The sequence below is a fragment of the Patiria miniata genome, unplaced genomic scaffold, assembly GCF_015706575.1.
Source record: "Patiria miniata isolate m_02_andy unplaced genomic scaffold, ASM1570657v1 HiC_scaffold_6, whole genome shotgun sequence".
Classification (NCBI taxonomy): domain Eukaryota; kingdom Metazoa; phylum Echinodermata; class Asteroidea; order Valvatida; family Asterinidae; genus Patiria; species Patiria miniata.
In genome coordinates, this window is record NW_024037073.1 from 4,826,837 (window position 1) to 4,838,547 (window position 11,711).

Sequence of the window (11,711 nt, forward strand, 5' to 3'; positions counted from 1 at the left end):
TAGGTTGGTTAGTTAAACAGCTCTTAAGCAGACATACCTGCAAATGCATGATATACCTTAGTTTGATGACACTTGAAAAAAATAACTTTTTCATAATTTGAAATGCTTTTGGTTGATAACAAAAACAAAATATGTGGCAGTTAATGTTTCCCAATTTGCAGCATGACAATAATTACAACCCACTGCAAACAGAGAAATTGAATTTCTTGACAAAAGTTTTGCGAAAAATTTCTTAACTTTATGCATTAGTATTACCTAGACTTGTTTTTAAAAAGAATATTTCCTATTTTGGGGAGATAATATTCGGAGATAAAATTCCAACAAAGAACCAATTGACAGAGAAACTTGGTTACATGACATGTATTTTTTTTTTCAGTTTCCCAAATTTTTTTGTCAAGATTTGATGCAATATGGTTAAACTTTAATATCCTGGGCTAAAACTTGGAGGTTAGTGCAAGTACACAGTATTCTCATTAAAAAAATAGCAAACCATACATAAATGTTCTGAAATAACATCTTCCTTTCCATCATGACTCTACAACGAGCAGAGCTTATATTTAAGTTGCTGTACCAGTCCTGTGCTACTTTGTAGTTTCTTCCCAAAAAAAACCCAGATCTTTTTAAATTGCTATTTTTTTTCTAGCAATTAAAAAGTTATGCACCCTTGAATGAGACATCAAGCAAAATGGAATACATGTATTTAGTTGACAAATTTTTGATTTGCGGCTCGATGACAATTCAGGCATATCACTTTGTGCGTAATGGGTGCAAAAGGAACACACAATAAGCGTAATTTCAAAGGGTTGAAAACATCCACAATAGAAAAAAGTAGCTTTATCCTATTAGAAAAAAACAAACACATTGAAAATTCATTAGGAGGATTTTTTTTTTAAATTCGTTAAAGAGCACAGGTAGAGCAACTTTAAGTTAATTTGTCATATACACAAGACCCCAGATAACCTACATTACAAATCTTTGTCAACATGTAATTTATGGAGCTTCTATGCATAAAATATAGTTAAGCAATTTTACATGTTAAAAAAAGCTGCAAACCAGTCAAAGGCATATTGAGAACTCATTCTGGTAAGCAGAATTTTTCTGTGTCTAGCAAATTTGAGTGCCTCGCAACTTCTAGTCTTCGTCCAAGACTGGATTTGAATTATTATTACCCTGTTTTGCATCCAGTCCCGTGACAAATGTGGTTAAGTTACCGCGATGGTGGAGAACTCTATCAACAAGATGAATCAAAGCTTGGCAATATCGGCAGCGCTACCCGGGAAATTCCGAGCATACATGTACTTCACGCACATGTATTTGCTTGAATACATTGAATTTCCTGGTTAGCGCTGCCAAAATTGCCAAGACTTGATTTGATTCGTCCTGTTGATAGCGACCTCGCTTGTCACGGACCGGCTGTATAAGGGGAATAAAATCCAAATCCAGTCTTGCATCAAGACTACACAGCTTCATGAAACTGTCCCCCAAGACTGGCCTTTAGTGTGGACTGTTAAAGTTTTAAGTACTACAAAATATGTTTAAAAAAAAACCTAATAAAAAAAAAAACATGAAACCTTTCAAGCAGGTGAATATCTACATTAAACGAGATGCACTACATTTTTACAGGGAAAGAAGAAAACAATTTATGATAAACACAATCTAACATTGTAATGGTTTTAATAGTCTTGTCATGATTTTGTCGGGATTTTTTTCTTTGTTTTCTTCTTTTGGGGAGCACACAAAAACACAAGATGGAAGAATTCTTAATTCAGTATGTACATTATACAATCCTTGGAAGAACATAAAAGTTATTCGCACTATTTCAACGTTACTAGAAACACATGCATGTAAAAACAATTTTAACGAGAAACCACGAAAACAAAACAACTGTTAAGTTTTTAGAAGGGGGGAGGCTGTTCACAATGTACTCCTTCCATGGAAGTGAAACTGGTACTCGTTTACCCTGGTGCCCTAATATCCTCAGCGACGTGGCAAAGGTGATCGCCGGGTTCTGTCGTTGTAAGTAGCAGGGGCCCTGTCGTAGCGACTGTAGCGATCAAAATCACTTCGGTCGTAACGGGCACTGAAAGCAATGTCAAGAGCAAAAATAAGATTCAAATGTGCAGGTTTTTTTCATATCAAATACTAAGGGACGACAATATAACAATTTGAAAATGAAATGAAGAAAATCCCCTAGAAATATTCACAGTTCGTAGGCAAATACATCAAATCACTGATTTAACCTGCAAATCTACATCAATCACTTCATAGTAAAAGCAACCAACAATATGAAAAGCAATTCTGTGTTTGAAATAAAACAGTGAAATCTCGACAAGTCAAACTCTGATAACTCAAAACAACTGTTAAGTCAAACAAAGAATCCATTCCCTTCAGTAGTTTTACAATGATACACAAACCTGCTTAACTTAACAACTCTGCTTAAGTCAAATTTGGAACCTGTTCCCTTGAGGTTTGACTTATCGAGATTTCACTGTATTCCTTTTGCACTGATACACATGTTCTGCTACACATTTGTCCAAGTTGCATGTTTTTCTTCTCCAACTTAAGTTCCACATATCTGCCCGAGGCCAAAATCGTTTTGCAGTATATTTTACTGAATTGGGGACTGTACAGCCCAGCACATGGAGTTGAAATCTAATTACATGTATACGTTACCCGTTTACTGACCAATAATGAATTTGGGTGGGTTCAGGAAACGTCCTGGCAAAAGCACCCAGAAAGTTGGGATTCAGATTTAAAAAAAACTTACCCAGCTCCACTACTAGCAACGGGCGATCTGTACTCTCGGTCAAAGTCCCGGGTGCTATCTCGTGGGGCGTAACTCCTAGGAGAAGCGTAATCCCTTGCAGAGGTCCCATAATCCGCAGCCCCGGCCCCATAGTCGCGCCCACTACCGTACTCACGGCTCATGGTGCTGTATTCTCGGCTTCCGAAATCCCGCCCTCTCGTGGGCGGAGGGGACCTGTGAGGGGTCAAGAAATTTGAACTCTTGAATTGAATAGCCGTCTTTGCTTTGTCAATGAAGATCTATCAGTACAAAGTCCATGCGTAAAGACCATAGAGCTATATTAAATTACTAGAGCGCTAACTCGATGTACAAAGTAATGCCTGATGGGCGCATCCATGTTTGTGCACAAACCTATGGAAAACTCGAAATTGTGTACGGCTTTTGTACGGCTATTTGCATATCTGCGTTTGTATTCCATACCGGTGCGTCATCGAAGCCGATACGCCCAAAACCGAAACGCACGATCAGCAAATGAGCGTTTCATTTTGCTCTACGCAAACAGCGCAACGTGTGCGCGTCCCTCCGCTGCAGAGATGCTTTTCGCCCTGACGTTTTTTGAACCGTCATGACGCGCTGAAGTTGTCTGCGTATGTTCTACTTGCGCGTTGAATGTAGAGTACACTTTTAAAATTCAATCCATCTATTTTTTGGTTGTGTTCTACAAACACGCACATAAATTCAAAATGTCTACACCCAGAGCGGCTTCAAAGCGTCTCCGCGCGCAAGAATGAAGAGTTAGCGCTCTAGTAATTTAATATAGCTCTATGGTAAAGACCTATGCTGGCAGCTCTATAACCTCAACCCTGCTGAATCCAACATTACAATATCCAATAACGGTACATTTCTGTTTGAGTTTGTTGATCTTGGCTTTGGATGAATAGCTTTGCTTAAATTGTTAACAATAAGTTGAATTGTAAAGTTGGATTGTGCGTGATGAACACTTTCCTGTTTTAACTATTGGATATTGTTGGATACAGCATGGTCCGTAGCAAAACAGGGTTAGGCTGTTTCATTTCAATCTATGTTCGGCAAAATTCAGAAAATCTTTTCTACATCAATGACCATTCCATTACTGTTTTGAATACAAACTTGATCATGGCCTTTGAATATCAACCTTCTTTGAATCCCGTCTCGCCAATTGCAAAACTCAGGGAGTGCAGACAAATCCGGGCTCGTGATCACTGAACACTCGAGGCCCCCTTCAATGGATAAACAGTTGTGCACACTATTGAACAACGCAACTGTCCCATGACAGATTATCTGCAAGATTGCACAATGCTTTCACCATAGACCATTATCATTTTGCAGCCATCTTGATTTTTCCCATTCAAATCAACATAACCAAAGCAAGGCTGAAAGGAAAAATAGTCAGGTTCCTTTCCGCACAAAAAAGTTATCATTCAGTACTGTTATTGGATACAAGGAACATGACTGAAATGGTTGCAGCATGATAAAGGTCTATTGAAGGAGGCCCCAGTGAGAGGTGATAGCGTGCCCAGATTGGTCCACACTAATTATTCACTAATTACATGAAGTACAACAGTAGTATTGGCACTTTGCAAACCAGATTAATAGCAAATTTAACTGAGCAATAGCACCACACTGTTTCTTCAGCCCCATACAGGTTTCAAATGCTCAACCACAGCCGACAGTTCAGTCAACTATAATGTGTACTGTACGCAGAGTTGTAGTCAAGTACTTTCCGAGTACTTTGTTTATTACCAAGTATTGAGCTGTTTCTTGCGAACAACACAAGAGAAACATTGAGAGTAGACAGCAAAATGAAGTCAGTGTTAGAGAACAAATTAATTTGAGACTTTGGTTACTTAAAACCCCTTTTTAATTAACCTTTTGGGTCAGAAGTACCCTAAAAGTACTTGAAAAATACTTGGCGAGTACTTTCCGAACACTTTTGTCTTAAAAGGTTAGTTCATACAAGATTCTGATTGTCTAGAGTGTTTAATATCTTTTGGTGGGATTTACTGTTCAGTGTCTGCATTATGCAGCTTTCTCCATACAAACCATCATTATCTCTGGTAGCTAAGCTGGTACTCGGAGAGTACTGACTACAACTTTGACTGTATGACATGAGTTAATGTGAAAATTTATCGTAAAACCCGACACACTGTTCCTTGGCAGGTTGTTCAAGTATAAACATGGGCATTTGATTGTGCACATTTACAGTGCCCAAGAAAATATCTTACTGTTTGTCCCACTTTCGAGTATTACATGTATTGTCAAGAAACAAACAGAATTCTAACGAAACAGAAGAAGAAATGCCACGGTCTTTTTTTTTCATTTTGTTGTTTGTAGCATAATGCATGAACAGTTTGCACAAAGAATGTATCTGACAGCTTTCAAGCTAAACTTACACCACACTTGGTAATGCAATGTACATTTGTACAGTATTCAAATTCTGAATTCACTCCAAATTCAAAGATAAATTGAAAACTTCACTACACATCTGTTTGTACATACAAGGGTTAACTATGTGCTTATGCCAACTTCATTGTTTAGCACTTGAATCCGACTGGGAAAAACTGCAACCAATTTTTTTGAGATTGCTGCAAAATGTACAAAGGAAATAATAACTCAAAACAGCCATTCCACGGTGAAACAAAGCATAAATTGGCTTTCAATGTAGATCCTTTATTTTTAAAGTGGACTAAAATGGCTTGCAAGGAAGTTGACATTAAGCACAGAATCACCCCTGCATTTTTCATACGACAAAATAAAAGAAAATGAAAGGAATGAGTACCATTTCATAGAGACGACAGGCCCCGGCAAGTTCTAATGTTTGTCTCCTCATTAGTTCATCACATTACCCTTAAAAGTTGTTAAAGTTTCCAAAACGTGTGTCTATATCCCAGCTATACAAGTGGAGGTAAGGAGGGATGGAGGCCAAGCTCTGATGTAGTTTAATGCAGCACATCATCTAAGCGACACTTATTAGGTAGCGATGTTCCTATGTTTTAGCGACAGTAGCTACATGTGCCGGCATGCAGAATTGTAGACTAGTTGATAATGCGACAGTTAAGGAGAAGTAGATTTCGCAGGTGTTTTTGAAAAAAAATATAGCGAGTGTCGTCAAAAACCAAGTATGCGCCAAACTTTGCTTCATTTTTCACCACTGGCTGAGCTCATTTGCTATCGAAACATCAGTGATACAGACAGAATTTCCTTTGAATTTTGAGACTCGGGAGGAAAAGAAACGCAGATGAAATTGGTATTGATGATTGTATGCTGCAGTGGCTAGCGACCTTTGTAGACTTTCGTATCAAATGCGATTTCATGGTGAGCTTTAAAGTTTTACCCTGGCAATACTTGTGCAAAAGAAGTCGTTGAAGAATTGTAGGCTTTTCCCCTTGGCATGTACGCACATGTGAATTTGTGAGACAGCGTATTCAATTTTGACGAAATTAATCAGGATTCTGACGAGAAACTGACGAGATCAAATAAAACTTAAATAGATAGTTTGCATTGGATAAATCATAGTGTGTACTCATTCCCTTTGGATCTTATCCACATGAATAACTGAAGAACACGGAGACAAGTTACATCTTTATTTTGCTTTCCATCGAGTATCGAGTGAAGATACAATACACCGAGTCTGGACCACAGCGTTACTGCACATCGTACGAATACACTACGATGCGACATAAGCATTGGTACCACTGGGCTTAACGAGGTACGCTATAACTTCACCTCCTGATGATGGCAATACGTGAGGTTGTCACAATCAAAGTTGCATAAGTTTAAATGCAAAATGATTGTGATTTTAAACAGCTTCTGAGGGAAATTTACACAGAGCGTGCAAGCTTGAACGTGGAAAGCTGTTGAATCATGGTGTTCGACTGTAGAATGCTGCACGCGAAGGTCTGATGACAGAAAGCGTTGGAATGCAGAGCGTTCGGAGTGCCATTCTGATGCAACAAGTAGGCCGACTCACGTGCAGGTCATATCAATCGAGGAACGTTGGAGAGCGTTGTCACCGTAGCAATACACAAAATAATCTCAGTATGCTGCGTAAATTTTCAGGTTAGTATTGTTTTCGAAAAACAGACGGTTGTGAAAAGTATTGAAGTGTTATCAGCCAGTTCTACAACTCCATGCAGGGTAACGTAGCAAACAAGTGACAGTAGTGAAGTAAATGTATGCGTTTTGGAGGGAGAAAATCCAATTGAAGGAAATGATCCGAGTGGTTAGGTGGCACATTCAATACAGAATTATTGGTTTCTGAGAAAAGAAGGTAACAATGGCCGAGTGAGAAACGTCACTAAGTTGGTAGAAATAGCAGTGACGGCAATTGCGTGGAGATCCGAGCAGTCGTGGAACACTGTGGCTGTGAAAAAAATCTACACATGTACACGTACATTTGTATGCGCATGTCATCAGAAGAAGTCGCTGGTTGGGCATACTCTTCAGCCATTGGTGTTTTGCTGTAAAAGAACATCTGTGATAAATGTCAATACACGTCCTAAACACACGGGATAGAACGGCGAGAAAAACACTGTACCACTGTTAACATGCATTTTCACTATCTCCCCCAGTTTGAATACTACAAAAAGCTTATTGATCACTGACTTTTTGAGTGTGGGAAATTTTACCACATTGAAGATTTGTTTTACTGATTTGACAGACTTCTGAGTGAAACAGCGGTTGGCTAATGGGGTGTATACTTGCATACACTGCATGAAACTTAACATGCTCGCTCATGTACCAACGGCAAGTAATAGCGGAGTGAAGACCAGAGTTCACGTTGTGCGATGTGCGTATAAATACCTTCTGCGAATTGGCGATCTGCTGCGATAGGCGGCGGAATCATATCTGCTTCCGTAGGGATCTGAACTGTAGCGTGCTTTTGGCTCATCGCGATATGCACCTGCTCCACCGCGGGCCGGGTAGTCGCCATAGCTACTATAGGACGATGGAGGGCCTCGGCCACCGCGGGAATCACCATCGCGGCTACCGCGTGATCCGCGGAAACTGCCCCCGCGTGACCCGCCGCGCATTCCTCCACCGCGTCTGTCGCCACCGCCGCCCCGCATCCCGCCACCTCTACCTCCGCGACCCCCTCTCTGGTGCCCTTTGGATGGTTCCACCTTGATCCGCGAGCCTAAGATGTTGGCGCCGTCCAAATCCCGCATGGCCTTCTCAGCGTCTGCAACACTGTCGTACTCGATGAACGCGAAGCCTGGGGGGTTTCTGGCCAGCCACACATCGCGCAGTGATCCGTATCGCCCAAATTCAGACTCGATGTCTTGCTTGGATGTACCAGGATTCAGTGAACCCACATACAGCCTACCCTCCGTCAACATCTTGATGTTCTTCACAGATACTACTGGATATGCTCTTCAGAGATACTGTATATGAAAGACAAAACAAAAAATATGATTTTATCAAATGGGAGTCTGCTAATTTAATACATGTCATTTTAACGGAAACAAGTTTTCAAATTGTGAAAGTTTGATGTCTATAGCCTTGGTGAATTTCTATTGACCCTAACCTTCCCAACTCCATTAAAATCCATCCCCCATTTGGGGGATTTTGGTAGGCAAGCCATTTAGTACCAAGTCCATCAAAATCCACCTATAGCAGTGGTGGATTTGTGGTGGATTTGGTCTTGAAGCATTATGCGAAGCAGAGTCAGTGATGGATGTTGGCACTTGGTACTGTTCTTAGTAAGGGTTAAGGAATCATGGCAGATGGTCGATAAAGAGCCCAAGATTGGCCAGTGTGTCACTGGCTGATTGGACCTACGATGTAAGAGAGCCCAAGATTGGCCAGTGTGTCTGATCGACCTACGATGTAAGAGAGCCCAAGATGGGCCAGTGTGTCAATGGCTGATCGACCTACGATGTAAGGGGTCCGCAAAATGGAAAACATTTTGGGAAGAATTCCGTACTAGGCCACCACTTACCTGGCGCCAAACATCAATTTTCACCTCACCTTGTGATATCACCCAAGATGAATCCAGGAAGCTCTGGCAATGCGAAAATTGTTTAGGAAAAATGTGTTTTTAGAGCAGATTTTGGATGCACACGTCGTGTACCCCTAGAATTATGGGGCTTGATTCACCCCATAGCTAGGCATATCAACGCAAACCATGCTGAACATTATATACTTAATATACAGTCAATGACCAACAAAATCTGGAGTTGATTTTTGGAGCGGCCGCTGTATATTTTACCCCAAGACTATGCCAAGTACTGTAATAGAAAGCGCACAACAGCCCCATAAATGTGGCCTATTTACTGGACTACCTCCGTAAACTAAGGCCACACTAGGACATTTCCACAACACGTTAGCACTTGGCACCAAATTAATTTTTGCATTTAGACTGCGTATGCAGTTCATTTATGCTTGAAAAAAACACTGACCTTGTTGGTAACAAAGAGAAAATAATGCAAAGTGTACAACTCTCCAGTTTTCATGTCATTTCCCAATCCCAGTCCTTTTTGGCATCCGTTTGTGTGTAACTCAATCCGTTTGTGTGTGCGCCATGTTCCAACTGAACAATGCTCTCGCGCAATGTACAGGGATCTTTCACCTGTCAGTCTTAGCCCTAGCCCCATAAATGTGGCCAGTTTACTGGACTGCCTCCATAAACATAGGCCACACAGCCACCATCTTGGAAACTGACTCGACGAAATTTTGAAAGTGATTTCCACATTGCGACTTCAGACCCAGTTCATTTATGCTTTAAAAATACACTTACCCTCTTAATAACAAAATTAGAACCTGCTGCCGGTGTCAGTTGCCCAGCTGCTGCGTAATTTACGACATTTTCTGGAGCCTTCTTGGCAACTTGGTCCAACCATGGAGCTATCTCCATGGTCCAACTGAACAATGCCCTCGCGCAGATCGTTCACCTGTCAATCACGCGTGCAGGACGCACGCCGCAGGCCCAGTGGTAGTCCGGTTCCCAGACCAAAAGATTCTGACTATTCCTAGGATCAGGAATCCTAGGAATTTCGCCGAGTCAGTTTCCAAGATGGTGGCTGTGTGGCCTATGTTTACGGAGGCAGTCCAGTAAACTGGCCACATTTATGGGGCTATCTTAGCCCAAGACCGGCTTTGTCTCGCCGATAGCGCCCTCTACCGTTGATGTTGTTTGGCTGCGCTTGCCAGCGCGCTTGCACCAACTGCACCTAGGCCTAGATGAAAATTATTAAAGCTGATCTTGGGCAAAGACTACGGGGCATGCGGTGCGCTGCGCTGCGTGACTGACAGGTGAACGATCCCTGTAAGTTTCACTTTAGTGTAACGTACTGCACATTGAGATTAATGAGAATGACAACACCGACAAAGTGCCTACCATGCCTACACGATCCATTTCTAGCCAATTTCGGTATTTAATCAGGATACAGGAAGAAAGTTTCCTATCCAGGGCTTACTATTGGAAAACGAGGTTGGATATAAAGTAAGCACTGGGGAAGAGGTTGCTGCACTGCCTGTGTTATGTTAAATTGGGGCGAAGTGACGCGAATACAGGTCAACTCGTACGCGAACCAACTCGTACGCGGGTCAATTCGTACGCGAACCGACTCGTACGTGGACCGACTCGTACGTGGACCGACTCGTACGCGGACCAACTCGTACGCGGACCAACTCGTACGCGTGAGTTTAGACGATTGGTTTAGCTCACATGGACAGATGAAATTAGGTTCGGTACGGTAGGTCGGCATAATTTTACCTTTTCTGAAAGGTTGAGATTTTCAAATTAAATGTAGTTGATTTTTGAATCCGCCAGTGCTACTTACATTCGCGATTTTTTAGAGAAGAAGTCTGCGTTTTTTGTTTTTTTTTACAAGTTCGCTTGATTGATTGGGAAGTTGTCTTCGCGATAACCAGTGCAGTATGATAGGTTCCCGCCGCACCGCGCACTGTATAAAGAATGCATGATTGAATCGCTGTAACCTGTGTATGCCGCGGTACAATTGATGGTTGGTTAGACAAGTACAATGACAAGAAAACACCGATTTTTGCGAGGTCTATTGTATAAAAAGGAGCTACTATAAAAAAAAAAAGGAATATAGCATCACGCATGCTTATACAGTTGTACGGACAGCGTCCGCCAGTTTTTTGCTTGGGTCAGATAGTTTTTTAGTCCTAATTATTATATATCCAAATAATATTTTGTAAAAAAAGAAAAAATGGGGAGTTGATTTTTATTTTTTGTTAAAATCAGAATTTACAAAAATCAGTTACTTTATTATCATCATTCACGGGTTCACTCCCAATCACACACAACGGTCACACATTGAACTACGGACTACCCGTCACACTATTCCCAAATTCTTCCCAACCATGCCAACCCAATCCTCGAAACCACTCCTAAAACGGCCCGCGTACGAGTTGGTTCGCGTACGAGTTGGCTAGCGTACGAGTTGGCTCGCGTACGAGTTGGCACGCGTACGAGTTGGTTCGCGTACGAGTTGTCTCGCGTACGAGTTGACCAATCCGCGTACGAGTTGACTCGCGTACGAGTTGGTTCGCGTACGAGTTGACCTGTTTCCAGTGACGCGTAGTGAGCATACTGTGTGTAGCACTGCCACTAGCCGGGGTAGCCGGTACCCCCACTAGCAGCTTGGGGCAAAAGAGAACGGCGCGGCATGAAGAAGCCGCCGCTTTACTCCGTTCGTCTGGTCTAATTTACCACGCACCAAGGCCACAAACTAGCCTCTAAAACATCCCTCATACATCTACATAATCTCCTCATCAAAAAGAAGGAAAATTGATTACGTTTAGATTTGCATTACCGTGAAATTATGTATTTTTGGCGACTGAACTCAACTCCTTCCGACGTGGTTTCTGCTTGCGCTTTTGTTCGACTCTCTCAGTCTCATCGACTGGTTCCGTAGCGTAGATTCTTTTCCGCGTCCTGCATAAAGCGCATGCGCTC

The 11,711-nt window shown here is 41.7% G+C and overlaps 1 protein-coding gene across 1 annotated transcript; it reads right to left on the reverse strand.

Moving 5' to 3' along the window:
* Positions 1 to 881: 881 nt before the first annotated feature.
* On the reverse strand, positions 882 to 11,684 carry LOC119743523 (probable splicing factor, arginine/serine-rich 6). The gene is made up of 4 exons (XM_038219944.1): positions 11,569 to 11,684; positions 7,589 to 8,169; positions 2,768 to 2,980; positions 882 to 2,080 (listed from the first exon to the last, which is right to left on the reverse strand). Exons 2-4 carry the CDS (start codon positions 8,122 to 8,124, stop codon positions 1,978 to 1,980), a joined length of 852 nt encoding a protein of 283 aa, XP_038075872.1. The 5' UTR covers positions 8,125 to 8,169; positions 11,569 to 11,684; the 3' UTR covers positions 882 to 1,977.
* Between the last annotated feature and the right edge of the window lie 27 nt (positions 11,685 to 11,711).

Excerpts from the sequence above, each read along its gene's own strand:
- LOC119743523 (XM_038219944.1), bottom strand. The coding sequence starts at position 8,124 with ATGTTGACGGAGGGTAGGCTGTATGTGGGTTCACTGAATCCTGGTACA. Across the intron at positions 2,981-7,588 it reads AGATCGCCAATTCGCAGAAG|GTCCCCTCCGCCCACGAGAG; the intron begins GTATTTATACGC and ends GACCCCTCACAG. Across the intron at positions 2,081-2,767 it reads GTTGCTAGTAGTGGAGCTGG|TGCCCGTTACGACCGAAGTG; the intron begins GTAAGTTTTTTT and ends CATTGCTTTCAG.